The sequence below is a fragment of the Colias philodice genome, chromosome 9 (assembly GCF_061535455.1).
Source record: "Colias philodice isolate Cphi_HAF_F1 chromosome 9, ilColPhil1 Martin Lab GWU primary, whole genome shotgun sequence".
NCBI classification, from domain to species: domain Eukaryota; kingdom Metazoa; phylum Arthropoda; class Insecta; order Lepidoptera; family Pieridae; genus Colias; species Colias philodice.
Genome location: NC_143094.1, coordinates 3642477 through 3662431, shown reverse-complemented (window position 1 = coordinate 3662431; position 19955 = coordinate 3642477). Strand labels below are relative to the sequence as shown.

Genomic DNA, 19955 nt, shown 5'->3' with positions numbered 1-19955 from the left:
GAATTTTAATTTTTATTTAGCGCTTTGTGTTGTATGAACATCACTTGGTTTTACCATGCTTATATTTTTATGACTATTTTATCGTTTTATTTTAAATGTTAATGCATTTGCACGCTAAATGTTTTAGTCTACTTTTTTTAAATATAACAAAAATGTATAATTTTAGGTTCATTTATAATGGGAATTAAAAAACATGAATGTGTCGCGGTTGAAAGTTATCCCGCAATTTATTATAAGGGATATTCAACTGTATAATGGGTAATTAGGGAAATTAATGTGTACCAATTAATTAATTTAAACGATATTTAATTATTGGACATTTATGTATATATTTTAACAGTGAGAAATGTTAGTAAATACACGAGTATTACATAATTACACAGAATTATATACTAGCTTTTCGCCAGCGGCTTCGTGCGTGTAGTCAAAGAAACATCCGGTATAAAACCTATGTACTTTATCAGATCTTAGGCTCTCTGTAAAAAAATTGAAGTAAATCCATAAACAGATAAAAATTCTAAAACCTTATGTATTTTTGGCTTCGATGTCGATTGTAGATCATAAAAAAATATTCAATGTACAGTTATGTAAGTAGTTTGAGTTCATTCTTGGCTTGATAAGGCCTATCCTTCAATTACGCAAAGGGAAAATGTTAAATAAACACCGAATTCAAATTCATTCAAGCGTTATTATTATATATAAAATAGCTCACGTAAAATCTGCTTACATTGCGGAGATGACTCGGTTGAATTTCAACCAAAGTTTTCCCTTTTGTTTTCATTTTATTATTCTGCCAGCTCCCCACATTCCGTGTTAATAAAGAAAAATATTCGCGACACAGAAATTAAAATAAAAGTAGGACTAGTTTGAGTGAGTGTTTTTAAAGGTCTTTGTATTCTTGACACATTTTGGATTTAAGCATGTTTTAGGGCATTCACTTTTAGTGTCAAGGCCTATCTCGAGTTGTTTTTGCAGAGATAATTAGGTAAATAAGAGATGGCAGGGTGAAATTACAGCAGGTTGGACTTGAGCTTGGAATGGAAGATTTTATTAGCGGCAAATTTGCGGTTCAAATTGTTCCAGGGACAGCATAATATTTATTCTGTCCGGTGTTTTTTCTTATCTACGAAAAATCCTACAAAATTTTTCGCTAGGTAACTTTGCCGTTAATATACCTAGATAATTTTTGCAAAGAAAAGACTATATTTTCAAAATGTTGAAATAAAATACTATTTTCAAATCCTTTAAGAAACTTTCATCTGTTCAATCATAAAATTGCATCCTACTAAGATTTCATCTATTTATATTTGTTCGAATTTCAGAATTTCCAATTGATATCAACAGAAAATTTTTACAGGCTTTACTTGGCAAAATCCGTCACTGGATAAAGTAGAGCAATGTAATGTCCATATTGTGCTTCACTAGATACAGACCTAATTATTTTTATGTACCTAGTAATTTTTAAAATATGAGACTTGTAAATTTGCCAATTTTAAACAAAATATACTTATTTGAATCATTACCTAGCGATAGTATATTCAAGGTATGTTTTTATTAAGCTATTGCATAGCTTCTATCGCGGGCCTTGAGCGCGGGGACCGAATCCAGAAATTGCGTAACGAAAAACCTCACGCTCTCCACTCCGACGGGCGCGGAGGTGTGGCTTGAAGGCATGCTCGCAATAGCTTTACCGCGGCAGTCCCCGAGTGCCACACGTCTTTTTTTATCTAGTTTATCTTTTCAATTATATTTATTAATGTAACTGTTCAATATCATAATTTATGTAGAATGAATGAAGTATGGTACCAATGAAATTAACTTCCAACCTAAATTCGGAACATCAGTAGGTACATTTTACAGCACAAAATATCGTCAAGATTTCCTTCAAAAATAATTATTACACTACCTAGGGTCATTGCGCCTGTTCGCGTCCACTTAGTGCAGTTGGAAAGTTTGAAGGAGAAAATAAAAATGTTCCAGAACTAATTTCAACGCAAAATTTATGTAACGTGTTCATTACATAGTCTATTTTAAGATCTACTTTCAATTGTGTTGGAAATATCATGTGGTTTTTATTTATCTAGACAAATAGCAGAATTAGGCGTTTTACCCAGTTCGCGTCCAAAAATTCCAGTTTGCGTCCGCCCGTGGACCAGTTCGCGTCCACCAGCTTAGAAAAAGAATTAAGAGTGTATTGGGTGATATTTTATCAGATAAATGCAAATAAAAATTAGATTTTAATAAATTATTTATTTACGAATATAGTTATTTAATAAAAACCGGCCAAATGCGAGTGGGACTCGCACACCGAGGGTTCCTGTATAAACTGTTTTTTTTCATATGTTTTAACTGTAAATGATTATTTTTTCAATGTTTCCCTTATTTGTGCTATAAGACGTTGCTTCGTACCAAACTTCAAGTGTCTGTGTTCACGTAAAGTACCCTGTAGGTTTTGATTCCCTTGCGAATGTCGAAATTTGCGAAAATTTGCAGCATAAACGGCTGTATCTTCTGATTGCTTTGGCTTATAAGTTTGATTTTTTCACTGCTTCAAGGGACCGTAGACTTGAGTATTCAATATAAATTTCAGCTTTATATCTCAACGCGTTACTGAAAAAAAGGGTTTTGACAGAAAGACAGACCGGCAGACGGACATACAGACGAACGGATATCAAAGTGATCCTACAAGGATTCCGGTTTTTCCTTTTGAGGTTCGGAACCCTAAAATCAACATTAATATTAATATAATTCACTGTAAGGAAACTGGAAAAACTTATTTATATTTATCTTCTCATCATTAATATGTAGAACTAAAAATTAACAAAAAACAAAGTTACGTTATGTAAATAAATAATAATCAGTTCTATTAAGATTACCTACCTAAGTACCCTATTTTTAGTTTCTAATGAATTAAATTTCTTTTTTGTTTATATTATTTTCTTAACCACAGACTTATTGATTCTCATTCTCAAAGATACTAGTCTCATTCTTAGAAAACCCATTTTAAAATGAAAAAAATTGCATAAAAATTTGAATGAAAATTTAAATTATCAACTTGTAGTCTTAGTCAAAAATTTACAATCTATTTTAAATTACATATTTTAACAAACAATTCATTGCTACTTAATGGAAAATAATGTGGACGCAATATGTTCTATTGTTATGCACTATAGGTATAGTTTGCGCCCACCGTGGACGCAAAATGGAAGTTGTACAAATTCGGTGTAGTAATTCGCGTCCACCTTATTTTAGCTATTAATTGTAAAAGAAATAAGCTGATTTATAATCCATACTATTCCATGTTTTGTTAGCAAAGTAAAGAAACAGTTACATATTCAAAAACCCACATTTAACAATAAGATACTTACCGTCAAACGCGACGCTGCGCACTATTTTTTTCTCAAAATCCCGCGCGTTTTAGCTCTCTCGTTTAATAACCAAAATTAAATATTTTTTTTAAATAGGATAGGCGGTGCGCAGGCATATTTTTAATATGTGTGCATGTCTCTTATACATTGAGGTATTATCGGAAATTTTTCTTATTACAATTTTACTTAAAGTATACTTATTTTCGTGAATTTTCTAAAAGATATCCGCAAAATGGACGCGAATAGGCATGTGGACGCGAACAGGCGCAATGACCCTATATTGTTACTATTTTTGTACGTAATTCACATTAGACCGCCTCCTCGGTACAGTGATTGACGCGTGAGCGTAACACCGAGGGTTCGATTCCCGGTGGAGACGAAGAAAAAAACATGTCCTGGTCTGGTAAGACACAGAAGGCTGATCACCTACTTGTCCCTAAAGAAAATCGATCAGTGAAACAGATGTATAATGCATCTGCCCCTTACCCCACTATGGGTATAAGGGACTTCACTTTAATTCACATTAAATCAACTTCATTTTGATATGCAATTCTATCTTAAAACCCATTAGCAGGAAAACGAAATTATAATTACTTTCGTTAATTAAACATGTGCATACGTTTATTGAATATACGGTGAGCGAGCTACAAAATATTAAACTTTACTAAGGTACAAACGAAAACTCAATTTTCTAGTGTGAATTTTATCCAAGTGACCTTTGGCCAAAGTAACTCAATTTCGATAGCACTTTAAGCAGAACGGTTTTGGAAAATTCATTTTACCAGTATCTACTTTTACTGTATGAATTTATTTAGGAGGAAAAGGTTCGAATATACCGTCTAATAACAAGGATATTGAGTTAAAACAAGGAAATTACGCTTCATGATTTGCCTTGCACAAGGAAATATCAATCGTTATTCTTCAATCTTCAATCGTCATTATTAATTCTGGCTGATCAGTGATCACTACCAGATAATCAAAACTGAAATTAACATTGACAAAAATCTTCACCTTAAAAATTTTCAATAATAACTAAAAAGCATTTAATTTTTATCAACTATGTAGAGGTTTGCAAAGGTAATACTACTTTTAGTCAACGGGAGCTTGTATTCAAAATCCGATTGAGTCTGCTTTATTTACCTTTTTCTTGATGTAAAATAAAAAAGAGAGCAAATCTGACCCAGCCAGAATAAAATTCCCAATATTTCCTAATACATACGAAAGGAGCGGCAATACATAAAGACTTGGAACGTGACATGTTCCATCATATTTCCTTTGCTCGCACGGAAAAACAATTTTAACAGAGACATTTTCGAAGCCGAGTTACCGGAGACCTGAAACTTAATGCCAAGAATACACGGTCACGTCCCCGACGTTCAGTTATTGTAGCTTCAAAATCAATTCTTCCTATCAGCATTTGATGTATTTTTACATAATCTTGCAGCTATAATGAGTATTTTTGTTTAAGTTTCCGTTTGGGAAAGTGTTCATTTAGTCACCTACTAGTACCTAGATAGTTTTTTATTAACTTTATAACATGCGCATAGTTTTAATATTTTCGTACTATCAAGCATGTTTTCTTACGTGAGTATTTAGACATTATCTTCGTATTATTTAAAAGAATGTACTCAGTCTAAATTTCAACGTATTTAAATGCTTGATCATCATAAAATAACACATGAAACAGCCTTTTCACTGCCATATTGTTATCGACGTGTTCATAAACGTATAAACGTTATAAAAGCCAACAATCCTGCCTCCGTTCCCAGCTATTTGACTCGTGACGCTGACGTCAAGAACGCCTGAAGTCTTTGATGAAATTTAAATGTGCTGCTGTCGGCCGAAATAAGACGTGGTTTCAATTTGCAGCGAATGTGTGTAAATGTTGAGTTAAATTATATACGATATGCGGTTTATTTCATATTCAGTTTTTAATATTGCCAGTTTGCTCTGGGTGAAATGATTTAATGCTGCGGAATTTGAAATGGAGTTTAAAGTTTAGAAATTGATGTATTTGGATCACGAACGTGCATTGAGCCATTATTTATGTAACGATTGTAATCTTGTTTCAACAGAAATATAACGACACTGTCGTTTAGTGTTAATTTCAGTACATTTTCCTGTACATGCGCAAAGTTTTTAAGCTATTGCATAGCTTCTATCGCGGGCCTTGAGCGCGGGGATCGAATCGAGAAATTCCGTAACGAAAAAACCTCACGCTCCCCACTCCGACGGACACGGAGGTGTGGCTTGAAGGCATGCTATGCAATAGCTTTACCGCGGCAGTCCCCGAGTGCCACACATCTTTTTTTTTTCTTTTCCACGGTGTAGGTAGTCATCTAAGTACTAGCAATCATTTATTAAAACTGAAGTTAATCTTACGTTTAAAAGAAAGTACCTATACTTGGCACGGTCATGACATGGTTTATTTGACATTTGATACATTCGCCTCAAGCAACACTTGAAACTTCAATCAAGAAATATTTAAATGGACATGAATGTTTTAATTAATATTTTAATAATTAAAACATTCATGTTTCCCTTTAACTTCTAACTTAAGGGAATGACGAAAAAGTTACAATATTTATATGATAATTGTTTTGCATTTGCACATCACTACATAGTATAAAACAAAGTCGCTTTCTCTGTCCCTATTTCCCTATGTCCCTTTGTATGCATAAATATTTAAAACTACGCAACGGATTTTATTATATAATTAATAATAAAATCCGTTAATAATAATTTTAGTATATAATTTATTAGGTTTTAGACAAAGCGGGCGAAGCCGCGGGCGGTATGCTAGTTGAAAATAAAACAAAAAGCTAAAGGTTTAATATAAACTTACAAAACTCGTGATTCTGCACCCTTTCTGACAAAAGGATACATAATATCATGTAAAATGACAATTAAGTACGCTGTACGAAATAGTATAAACAGCATTACCAAAGTGTAAAATGCACAAAAAGGACACACAAGATCATCAAAACTATGAAATTTAATTGAAAAGTGCACAAAACGTTGAAACGGCAGTGCAGTGTTTACTTCCGCTAACTTTCTCTTCGTGTTTGTGTTCGAAAAACTCTAACAGCATTTCCACTATTAGTTTACTGAACAACTTTATTCCTAGTAATAAAGTGTAACAAACATCTTCTGTATCCTACTATTATAAATGCGAAAGTTTGTGAGGATGTGTGTGTGTGTGTGTGTGTTTGTTACTCTTTCACGCAAATACTACTGAACTGATTACAATGAAATTAAGCACACATATAGAGAGTAACTGGGATTAACACATAGGATAGGTTTTATCCCGGAAATCCCACGGGAACGGGAACTATGCGGCGTTTCTTTGAAAGCGCGGGCGAAGCCGCGGGCGGAAAGCTAGTGGATAATAAAGTATGCATGATAAATCAAGTTTTATTGAGCGATGGATCTACATGAATTAAGATACCGTGGAATTGGGAAAATCACAATATAACATGGGTAATGGGTATTCATGGTAGGTTATAGTCTATTACAAAAGGTTATGTTAAACGTGTCGATTAAAAGATTAATTTATGTTTGATGAGCATTAATTCTGAAAAAGAAAACATTTTGTGGAAAATATCCCTTGACTCATCCCTGCTGAGACATTTAAAATAAATAGATTTTTATATTCATAATGTAAAACAAATATTTCATACGTTTGATTTAGAAATCATCAAACTTGAATATTTTTTTAGAGAAAAATCTTTGAATTTATATTGCATTTGAATGCTCCAAAAAGCAAATATTAAATCTTCAAACTCATTCAATACGATAAAAACGTCTGTTTTATTAAATGTAACTAAACTAAAAGAAGATTAAAATAGAAAGCGTAACTTACAGAAGATTAATCCAAACGTGCTTATGTAGCTAGAGGGATTTGAAAATAAGGGAACATTTTATCGCTTACTCTGAGTGAATTATTTCAACTTAACACATAGTTTTGATGTGGTCTATTAATTCCGTTAATTGCAAACAATTTCCATACATAGCAATAAATCATAATTGTGGATATAATTGCCATTTTAGTAATAGAATTTTGTTTGTTTCAGATTCTCTTTGATAGTTTCACATTGGGCCGCTTCACATCCTTCACGGAAGACGGGTGTCCTGATGGTTACATGCAAATACAAGAAGCCAGTCGACCACAAGTCGGTGGTTCTTGGTGTGGTACATCCTGGGGCCCATCCATATACTACAGCGAAACTAAGTCAATCACATTAATCATAAGACTCCTACACCTATCAAAAGAACAGAATAATTACAACTTCGACTTCCGAATGGCATATAAAGTTCTGAGAAAAGAATATGCAACAGTACGCTATGGCGGCACACCACCCTCAGGTGAGCGATCGATCAAATCGTTAAACGTACTCGAATATCACAAATATACGTTTGATTTATGATTGTTCAGTAATATAGTCGGTATAGGCGATATATCATTCCCATTTCTATTACAGAGCGACCGTTTTTCAAACTGCGACCCATGCCATATCCCGTAAACATATCGCGCGGGGAAGATACGAATGTCGGTAGAGCTACAAAAACCCCCGAGTATTACCTCGGGGATTTGATTTCTGGGACTTATTGCTCTCGAATCTTCAGCGACTGCGATCGTAAAAACTGTAGGTTACAATCCCCGAATTTCCCTGGAGTTTATCCGAGGAATTTGACTTGTTACTACGCGGTCCGCCAACACGAAGTGCCTCAAGGAAAACACGCTTTAATAGTAGTGAAGCAGCCAAATGGGCAATTAGTTTCGATTCGGAGTCAGAAAGCGTTGTATGCGACTTCGCAGCAGGAGAGGGGGAATAATGGGAGAGAGTTGAAATTTTGGCAGCAGTGTGATGAAGTGCAGGATTACGTGACTGTGTACGATGGTTATACAACGAGGGACCCGGTCATTTTAAGGTTTTGCGGCGGAGGGGTGTCCGTCCCAGAGGCGATATCGAGTGGACCGGAGTTACTGGTGGAATTCACAACGTCACCCTTTGGAACATTCCTTCAACCGGCCACTCTACAGTCTTTGCACGGATTTCAATTAGAAGTTGAGGTACATAAACTTTATAATAATCGATATCTAAGATATTAAGCAACGCTTATACGCACAATATTATGATATTAAAATTAAAATATTCCCTTTAACATTAACAAATTTAAACTGCATTCGTACTTATATAAAGAGGAGGAAGATTTGGACATTATATTGGTTGATGATCGATGATCGCTGCTATAAATAAATAATGTCAATTTATTTACGATGGAAAGTATTCAATGATTAAAATATTGTATTGTATTATTACGCTCGTTAGTTCAATATAATTCAATCTCGTTCAAGTGTTGATTATGATGTAATTATTCGAATAATTAAATATTTACTTCACAATGTTTATAATGAATTCAGAACTCGTAAATTTCATTTTGTCTTGTGTTGAGATAAATCAGAATTAATTTAGATTAAGATTAACCCTCTGTATGTCGTAAGTATTGGAAAATAACCAAGTTAATTTACTCTCGTATGTAGTGAAAGGACAAAAGGGCAATCTATTTTCATTATATAGACATGGGCAAATGTGTATGTTAACGATAATTTATGGTCAAATGTTAATAATCTTAAAGGCACGATAGCTGCTATTTCTTTCTTTATAAAATACTAAATTCCTATAATATATCATAAACCGTTTGGCATACTTACCTATATGTAATTTTATTCATATTAATTTTATAAGTAACAAAGAGTCTTTAATTTCTGATAAGAAAGAAAAGAAAGAAACTTTCGATCATATTATCTAAAGAAAACATAGACTGGCTATAAGGTAAACTAAAATAAATGCGCAGCATTTTTTATGACAGAATAATACATTTTATTAGAACAACAGAAGCTTGTATGTGATTAATTGCCGTTTATCTACCCCGGGTGTAAATGATGGATCTAAAAATAATGCTATCCGTAATATTTTTGGAGCGAAAAATAATACAATTTTACTTTAGTTTTGTCATCTGTTTTACGTGAGTAATTTATTTATTAACTCAAATAATAACATTCAGGTTTAGTTATCTATTTAGTAAGTTACAGTTAAAATACCGACACTATTATTTTTTTCAATAAAATATGAACCTCAATAATGAATTGGAAAACGATAAAAACTATCAAAGAAAGGCAGACGGTTATAATTAAATTATATTTAAGATTCTATTATTAAAGCCATTGTCTCCGGCAGATTTACTCAGACGCTCAGCTGGCTGAAATAATTACACTTAGTAAAATTCAATTTAATTTTAGAGAGCTCTATAATTAATCGTCTCCGATTCCCTTGGGACTTTCAGGCTTGGATTGACATTTTGGTTGCCTTCCATTTGTAAACATTTCTTATATTAATGATCGATCGCGTATAAGATGGATTGGTGCACCTTGAAAGATGTTTTGATAAATTTTATACATTTAAATAAAATATAGAGCATCTTTTCGGTTATAAACTTTGTATATTATGTATATTATTTAACTGTCAAAAAAACAATGCGAAATATAGAAATAGCACATTTATAAACCAGTAAAAAATAAAAGCACATTTTTACTCAATGCATAATGTACTTTAAAAAGTTCTTCACTTCGCGAATTTTAATTTTCCCTCTTGTTGCAACTCCAAGTCGTAATTGGCAGTAACGAAACAATGAGCATCTAGAATAATGCACACTATCCGTATTTTAATACTGTAATTAAAAATCCACTCGTGTTAAACAATAAATCAAGAAACGCTAGACCCTGTTTGGGTGTATGCCAGAGAGTAATTAGCTAGTGCCTAGTATGGCCAGTTATTATAATGGAGCATTCAGTAAACTGCGGTCGCGCCCATTGTTTCAACTTATCAAATTAGGCCACGACCTTTTTACGTCACAGGACTAAAGTACACAATACATTCCGCTCATAATGGTCCAGGGTGGAAAGAAAATTTTCTCCACCGTCATGCTTAGTTGGCCTTGTTTGTGGTGGTAAATCAATTGATTGAAACAGACGTAGTTCTAGTGTACCAGTTTGTCGATTTAGTTTCACCTTGTATCACTGTTTATTGGGAGGAACAGAAATTAGTGAAGTTTGTTTAGTTTCCAACTACCTCTCTGTCTATAACATATTAGCGTAGTAAAATTATCCCAATCGAAATTAAGTTATGAACTATTCGCATAGAAACCTTCAACTTGTTTGAACTCCAAATACGAGCAGAATAAAGATAGGCTTCACGTCAAAATATAATGAACGTTAAAATTAATAATTAAAAATAATTAATTTAATGACAACCGCTGTACTGTATGATTGTCATAATTATCATATTGTGCGCATATTATATTTAATTAGAGTACTCAAAATGAAAATTAATCAACAGAATAATTATTACACCTAATAATAATTAAGAGAAAATATGATGCAAAATTGTTTTCTACATTTTCTCTCACTACATAATTGTAAATAGATAATTTTCGCAGCTATAAATTGAAGCGATCATATTATTAAAATCTAGGTTACTAGGTATCTCAATCCCTCTTGACCTCTCCTTAGCATATCACACTCTCGTCATGTCTTTATTACACGCTAAAGACTGAATAACATTAAAAATCAATCGCTATCCAACCCGCTTCATACTTCTACATATTTATATTCCATTCCCGTTTATTGGATACGTTGATAACAGAGTATACGATAGCATTAGATTTCAGAGCGCAATAAAATGAATATTACCATAATAAACCGTTTTAGGTTAGATTCGTCGATCAACAGTCGCCGACGTACGCAAAAAATAAACGAGCCTGCGAATTCTGGATTAGAGGGACTGGTCGAGGTGTGTTGGAACACCCTCAGCACTCTCTGCCGCCAAATACCACCTGCTTATATCATATGCAGGGGATAGACACGTCGGGGCCTTCGGGACGGAATATTATCTACAGGCGCCAGTTCTCAGCGCCGAGATTTAGAGTGTGGTTCTCCGTGTTAAAATTTTATGTGACGAACGCGCTTAATCCGAATCTGCCTGAGGATGAGTACTGCGGCAGCCATTTGAATATATGGGACGGTCCTATGAGGATATCGCCGGGCTGTAGCGATATATTTTGGTAAGGATCTTTCGTTCGTTTCGATGTAAATGGTTTGCGAAATTCTATTATTTCTTATACTGTTTACGTATTTCTTACTCTGTTAAAGCATTATTTATGTAAATTACATTATAATAAGAAGCGCTGCGATGTTTTGCTTGCACTGTTCTGATGCTCTAGATTCATAGTAATTTAAATCATTAAAATTTATGTTATCTACATGTGATCTGAAAAAGCCTTTTTTATTTGTAAAATACAGAATAAATCAGGCCGTTATCGATTCCAGGTTTAACATTTCACTAATTAGCTGCAACCTCGCTTCATTAGCATACCAAAACACGTGAACCACATTAAATTTGTATTTCAGTGATAAAGAGCGGTCTGTGCAAATGTCAAGAGCCACTTCACCACAGTCGGTGATCGTGGGACGACCACCAACCAACGCCACGCTAGTCGCCCGCTTCTGCCGCGAGAGGGCGCCAAGAACATGCGAACACGCATTACTAAGAAAATCGCGGGCTTGCGCCAGAACTGAGAGTTTTTTATCCAAAGGGGACTCTCTTACGTTGGAACTGAAGTTGACGCAGGGGACCGCTCTAAAGTAGGTCATTCGAAACTTCCTAAATTACTTGCGGTTTATTAGCTTTTTAAGACTTGTTGAGACTTCGGAATTGTGTGGCAGAGTTGCAAATAATATGGTGATGTCTATGCTAATGGAAAAAGGTTCAAAACGTTGTTTATAGTACAACATGGTAGCTAAAACGAATGCAATAATTGTCGTATTTTGTCTATGTTGACGTTTGTTCATACGAATTTTAAACATATTGTTTTATGTTTTTGAATAAAAATATAACTATTTTCTTTTATTCTACGTTTATCAGAGACATTTGAAAAGGCTTATAGCAATAATAATATAATATATTACATTTATCAGAGGGAAATTATTAACAACAAATTATTCACAAAGAAATTGCTTTCTTATTTGCATAATAAGAGTTTCCAACTTCGCAATTTATTACTCGGACTAAAGTTTCATTTCAATCCATCTCAATCTCGTGAAACATTATCCACAATTTATTTATATATTATTCACCAACCCGTTCTGGGCCGGGGTGGTCGATAATGGTTGAATTCCTCATCATAGACTTGTGTACTAATTGGTCCTAAAACCAATTAATATGGGATGAGGAATTATCATGAGCCTATATTCATTGTTATTATAATAATCATTACATGGAGAACACACTGACCTAAACCTAAAATTTTAATACCTTTTTTTTCCAGACCAGTATTTTTCAAAGCCCTTTACGAGTTTGTGGATCTACATCAAGATGGCGAGCCCTGGGGTCGAGGGCCATGTTCCAGAAGGTTCGCTTCTCGATCCTTTCCTGAAGCACCTGCAGACCCGCCAGTTACATTTTCATCACCAAGAGATGTGTTCTTATATGGGAGGGGTGGCAATCGTAATATTAGGTATGCGGACATTTCGGTAAATTTTTCTATCTATAGTATGCAATTATTCAAATATGAATTGGCTACTACTTCTTCCAGCTGCACATACCGCTTCGAAGCGAATCCAGGAGAAGCAGTCCGTCTCAAGATCTGGAGTGTTCGCAGCGGTGGAAGACTATGCAGAACGGTACACTCTGCCCACTCGCCTTGGTACCGGTGTGGGGGGGATCCCACTGCAGCTGTCAGAGTATTTGATAGACCGTGGAGGGACAGTGGACCGGGAGTATTGCGGGATTGCCTATGCAGGTAAGGTTTTTGTACATTTATCTTATAATAAAATTTTTATAAATTTGCTTTTACGAAAATTTGTACTGCCCGCATTGTGTCCCGGCTTTTAATATGGAAAAGGCCGCAGACATAGCTGCTCAGTAACAGCAGTAATAAGTTAGTTGAATGTTATTTAAGCACAAGTTTTGTTTGTGATTTATATTTCCTATTCCTTCTATTTGTACTTATAGGTAACAGTTCAGTATTTTAATTATCAATAAAGAATAACAATGTTCACTTTTCCCGGAAACATTCTTGTATCCGATTTTTGTCTACCACCCACGCATCCCAAATTACCTAATAAATATTCATTTCTTCCAGTGACGTCATTGATTACGAATTTACGTCATCATCTACAGTCGCCGAGTTAAAATTCGATGTCGTGAACATGAGTGCGTTAGATGACTTCAGATCCTTTGGTTTCGAGGCTTCTGTTGAGTTTGTGAGACTGGAGGCTGAGTGTGAAGGAACGCATAAAGTGCATGGACCTAGTGGGGAACTGCTACTGTATTCTTCTATGATAGATACGGTAAGTGTATTATTTACTGGCTTGACTGAATTGACTTGTTCGATTTTTGAGTTGTGAGTGGCTCGTAATGTTGTTTTTTAAAATATAACAATATGTTTTTTACCACGCCATCTATGCGTTCAATTATGAAACCATATACATGATAGAGACAGTACTGCAAAGCCGCGCATTTAACACGCTTTGAGTACATGAAAAATTTCATAGATGTCAGTGTATTTTTATTGTTGTAATCTTATATATAAAATTCTCGTGTCACAATGTTAGTCTGCATACTCCTCCGAAACGGGTGGACCGATTCTCATGAAATTTTCTGTGCATATCGGGTAAGTCTGAGAATCGGCCAACATCTATTTTTCATATGTACCACGGGCGAAGCCGGGGCGGACCGCTAGTAATTTATAACATTTTCATAAATGGTACCATTTACCAATAATTGCTCATTGCTGTAACCTCTAAGGCTGTAACGATGTTGATATAATATAGTTTTTTGATGTTTTATAGCGCTCATTAATTTGTTATCGTTTTAAACTATTGTTTGAAATAGGTAGGCATGCATATTTTTAAAAATTGTTATACTATGAGTTTGTTGAAGTACCAAAGTCTTAATAATTGTATTTTGTCAAATGTATGTGTTTTTCCACCATTCTACTATTTTTTTTTTACCAATTCTTCAGGACCGCTGCGATCAACGTCCTTGGCTGATAGACCCGTCCCCAGGCCGGTACCTCTATATGAAGATAGAGGGCAGCATCATCAAGGAACCAGATTTGGACAACTTTACTCTCCTTAACAACATCACAGTAGCTCCAGACTTGAGACACATGTGCCTGACGCAGAATAGAATAGCAGTGTATACTGGGGGCTTAACACCGACGTATATCTGCCCTTATCCGCCTCATAAACAGGTATTTTATTTAAATTAATAATCATTGAGTAAAATTATTCAAAAAAATGTATCGTTACATATACTTATGTGTCAGAACATGTTTATTTTGTACAAAAAATAAAAAGTGGAGATAATGATCATCACCTGCCAAAAAAATTTTACTGCTAAGAAAATTTGTGTGCTCGAAGTTTAAGACTTATTTAGACAAAAAATAATACACGGAAGTATTAATTTAAGTACTTATCCGTTTGTCTGGTTGAAATCGATCTCCGAATAAGGTATGAAATATAATCTCGGGATGTTTTCAAATTGACACTAAAAAGTAATGATACCTGTATACATCGGAGCATTTCTGTCATGAAGATGCATCAATTATTATAAATTGCTTTTTGTTACAGTTTCCTATAGAAAATAGAACAATTAGAAGTTGTCTCCACATTATGCTAATTATTTTTAAAAATGATCATTTACTTTTTTTCTTTTCAGGAAGAACAAAGCGTGGAAATATTTTCAGACGGTTGGATAAAAGAAGTGGATCCTCTTGCCAGACATGTGTTAGCTCCTCCTCCATCTCCTGACAGGGTAGAACTAGACTGGCCTAGGTCGCTCAGCGTCGAACTAATTGCTGTTGAAAGCGGGTCGTATTACATCACGTGGTTGGAACTTTCTAGAAGGTAATTTCAGGTTGTCTATATTTTAAATAGTATATATTATATGGCAGTTAATAGAATATCATCCATACTTAAAGTATAATTGTAGCATCTTTTCGACATTATTTTATGAAAACATAAAAATATCATTACTGATTTACTTAAATTGATGTTGATTATAAAATACGTTTGAATTTCGTGAAATACAGACAGACCGATTATATCGCTTTTTATACAACAAGTGATAATAAATGCATAAATTGAAAATATATATTAACACGTTTTACCTAATATAATGTAGTAAGCATTAATAAAATTATAACCAAGTAATTAATCAGCACAGAAAACAATATTTTTATCACTTGTCTCGTATGCATCAAATCCGGTCGGCGGGTTGAATGTCCCGACGAATTCACTGTCAAGGTCTACAATATTATCGGATTCTGTGAATATAAATACAAACAGCTTATATTGTAACTTTTATGATTTGAGTTATGATAACGGGTTGTTTTTGAATTAACATTTGAAGACTGATAACAGATAACAAACTAAAACATAATATGTTTTATTTTATTTCACTTTGTTGTTGTTTAGGGTCTGGTAATATCGATTTAGTAATTTCAATTATTTTCATTAAGGAATTTCGAATCTCTTTTCTTTTTCATCCCAAACATAATAATATTCTCTGTGTTTGCGCTCTCTGTCGACAGTCACTCCAGATTGGCGTCCATAAATGCATGTATCATGTATATCGCAGGCTCTATGGTGAAGCTCTGTATTTTTTATTTTTTTTTAACCTTATTCACCACATCCTAGCGAAAACGGGGGCGATTTCGCGCTCTCCAGCATCTGTCAGAGCTCCATAGCTTGCATCAATAAATATATATTTTTGACGTGACAACGTCTTATAATTCTATAGAGCCGCCTGCACGCTCGAAAAACATGACTCATGCGGCGTTACCTCGCTCTGAGGCGTTCCATGTAAGGCTTGAAGTGCAAGCGAGAGCGCGGAACGAGCGACAAAGAAGCACAATCGGACGTTGTCACGTTCAACTATCGTCAGTAAACCGACTTTACAGACAACCAATTTTTTTTTCTACCATAGACATCCCAGCGAGCACGGCGGCGTGTTCGCGCTCTCCGGCGACTGTCAGTACCGCTGCCCGTCTATAGACGCGTGTATCTCAGCAGCGCTATGGTGTGACGGGATCAGCCAGTGTCCCGACGGTGAAGACGAGCGACTCACCCAGTGCTCGCCGTTCATGAACGCACCGTACCACTATCTGACGGGCTTCGTTGCGTTCTGTGCTTGTGTCGCGTTCGTTGTTGTGAGTATTGCAATTTTGTGAGTTTTTTTGTTATGTCAGGGGTGTAGTATCAGCAGTATCAATTACGGAGCCCTCACGTGTGTGCATCTTAAAAATGTAGGTTTAATATGTGACGTTTTTTGTCATTTTTATCAAATATAAAGAGAACCTTATCATCGGGAAATAACAAGACTCACTTTTTGTTTAGGTAGTTGAATTTGTTGATTGCAGTTTTATACCAATTACTCAAAAATAAACTTATTTGATGATTTGTAGTAGTAGATATGAATAAATCCTCATGTAAAATTCCGAGTTAGAAATCAAGAACAATACCAACAATACGTTATGCGATGTTGTTATCAATTATTAATTACTGTTTAATCTGGTCTAGTCGATAGTAAATTTTGATGGTTATTATCTTGAGATTATAATCTTAATGATTTATTTTATCAAACCCTTAGCGAGTATTTCCCCATCTGTTGTAAATTCTAATATAATATTATAGTACCTTATTTGGTTTCAGTTATTTTTTTTTTTGCAATATATTCAAAGCTTCCATCATTTTCCTTCTGTTATTAACTGTTATAACTTCTGTTATTTCTAATGTTGATGATTTCATGTGAATACACATTACACATAAATCATCATATAATTACTGTAACATATTAAAATATGTAAATATGACATTAACAGGTAGCAGCAACCCGCAGCTGCCGGCGGCGGCGCTCCGCCCTCCAACAGCGTCTGAAAAGCCTGTCTTCAGACACGGCCATATTCGACGAGAAAGAAGTGATTTGCTGACCAAGCGAAGACTCCGTGCGATACGTGGAAATAGACAGAGTCACCACTGTGTGACTCTCCACGCGCGGAGTCTTGTTCGTTTGTTGAATTTGACAGTTGTTGCGTCAGACAGTTCACAGTGAGCGCGTCAGTTCGACACGCTCGTTGCCCGCTCGGTCGAACTTTATGTCCCGAGTACGATGTATATAATGACTCGAAATTGAATAGTTTTAAAGCGCAAAGCCTTGGACCAAAGTGCTGCCGATCGGTCCGTTATGTTTCTTTATTGTATTCGGTTTTGATTAATTTCTTGTTGATATTCGTTCGATGCCTTGTATAGTTATAAGAGTTTTATAGTTCTACTTTCCTGTCGTAATAATATGCATTTTTAAACGCACAATTTTTAAATTCTAGACCGATCGGTTCTAGGCTGAATGTTTGGAAGTTTTGTTGATAAATGAGGAGATTGTAAATAAATTAGTTGAATCGATCGTTATTTTATCGATAAGTAGTTATTTATATATAAAATATCGTTGTGGCAATAATTATGTTCAATTGTATCAAAATAAACGAAGAGCCTGTGTTCCCGAAATTCGTATACGTGATACATTACTGCCATTTTATGAAGTTGATTAACGAAATTAAAAAGTGTGATCTTAGTACCCAAATATTGTACAGAATTTATTTTATAATTTATCAATACGTCTATTGACGAAAAATGTTGTATTGGCTATGAGTTTGCCAGAAATTGATGTTCATTTAAAAATATAAATAAAAAAGGCATGATTTACCGCTTGTACTATATCTGCCAAATAAAATTATGTGTTCATTGTTGTAAAATTTTAAATATAAATAATGATTATTTGTCAAAATTGCTGAATGTATATTTAATATTTATACCCAATAAACGGTAAATCAAGTCCACCTCAGGAAGCAATTTAAATAAAATATCCTAAAGTGTAAATAAAGATTAAACTAATTCATATCTTAGTAAAGTATTAAAGTGATATAAATTTATTTCCCAAGGAAATTATTGAAGTTTATTATAATATCGAGTTAACTATTAGTAAAATCGTAGAGATATAAATAACGACCTCGTAATGTTTAGGTTAGTACAAACAAATATTAGATTTGGATTCGCTAAAATATGTCATGCAATCTTGATAGTGACAAAAATTTAATTATAAAAGAGACTTAAGAAATGTTGAAGAAAATTTGGCTATTGATCACGCCTGGTCTAATGGTTTATGGAAAAGTTTAGAGTTATAGGGATTTATGGTAATAATGTGTTTGAGTCGTGGAGTATTTTACAAAAGAAATGTTGGCTATGAGAAAGAAATGTGTTGTAGTGATATTTCTGTAGACCAGGCATAATATAATCACTTCACCATGTCACTGCCAAATAGTGAAAAATAAACAAACCTGTGTTCTAATGGTGAATGTATGTAAAATATGAAATTTTTTCTATTAGTTGTTACATATTTGTTAAAAGTGGGCGATTGAACTTATTTTAAACTTTATAGAAAGAAATATTAGACCGGCAATTCTTAAAAATATAAGAATAGTTACTTTTATTAAAATTATGATATTATGTAGACAGTAAAACTTGTAATTCCAAAGAATTACAAATGTCAGCACACGCTTACTATGAATAAAATTTCAGGTTTAGTTCATTGAATTATCAATATTTGTTTTACGAACCCGAAGGAGTAAGACGTGGTTAAAATTATAAAAAAAAATAATATATTCAACTGATGTATAGTTGTATTACTTTTGTTAAAGAGTCAAAACAAAAAGAAGTCTGAAGTTTTGTAAAAAACGTGTTTTGAAAAAAATCATTCAGTGTGTTCACTGTTCAGGCAATGTTTAGTGAGAAAATACTTATTTTCTCAAGGTATGTGTGTGAATGAAAATTTAAAATGTCAGAATTATTAGTGTGACGATTCATTTGCCCAGATTTAACTCGCATAGGAAACGTGCTTCAAAGATCATTGCCGTTTCGTAAATAAAACTTAGTATAAACAGTCTTTTCATCAGGCAGGGATTTTTTGCAATAGAAAACTGGCAATAGATTTTCAATAATAGAGAAAATATCGTACCGTTTACTGCGCTAATAAATTGCTCGAAAATTTGACGGGCTTACTGCCATGCCAGTTATGACGTCACATAAACGAACTAATTAGCTCAACATTGTGATACAGTTGGAAGCATACAAGCGTGATATTAGCCAAAATAATCTGCTAATTTACGGGAAACAACCCTAATGTAGGTGAAATTTTGTTTTAATCTAATTAGGATAGGCACGATGACGTAGAAAGTGTATCGTCTTCCATAATGTACGAGTTCCGGATTGTTTTCCCGCTTTTCTTTGAAACGATTGATATTTCCACAATTATTGGAAGTGTATCCAAATCAGGTATTATCCTGGAAGACAATAATGATGGTAAATAGCTGTATAAGACAGAGGCATAATTTCACATTCACAGGTTATCAAAAGTTATGATGATAAAAGTTTTTAAAATAAAATTATTTACTGCATGACTTGGTAGTTTT

The 19955-nt window shown here is 34.1% G+C and overlaps 1 protein-coding gene across 1 annotated transcript in view; it reads left to right on the top strand.

Annotated features, from left to right (window-relative positions):
- LOC149485732 (uncharacterized) overlaps positions 1-19943 on the top strand; it is an 82363-nt gene extending 62420 nt beyond the window's left edge. The window contains exons 3-13 of the mRNA XM_089698997.1: positions 7442-7733; positions 7850-8442; positions 11140-11492; positions 11839-12072; positions 12756-12944; positions 13023-13229; positions 13572-13779; positions 14454-14684; positions 15152-15339; positions 16421-16643; positions 17316-19943. Of these exons, the coding sequence (XP_089555123.1) occupies positions 7442-7733; positions 7850-8442; positions 11140-11492; positions 11839-12072; positions 12756-12944; positions 13023-13229; positions 13572-13779; positions 14454-14684; positions 15152-15339; positions 16421-16643; positions 17316-17423 (2826 nt within the window). The 3' untranslated portion in view covers positions 17424-19943. The remainder of the gene's footprint in view (positions 1-7441; positions 7734-7849; positions 8443-11139; positions 11493-11838; positions 12073-12755; positions 12945-13022; positions 13230-13571; positions 13780-14453; positions 14685-15151; positions 15340-16420; positions 16644-17315) is intronic.
- Positions 19944-19955: the final 12 nt, after the last annotated feature.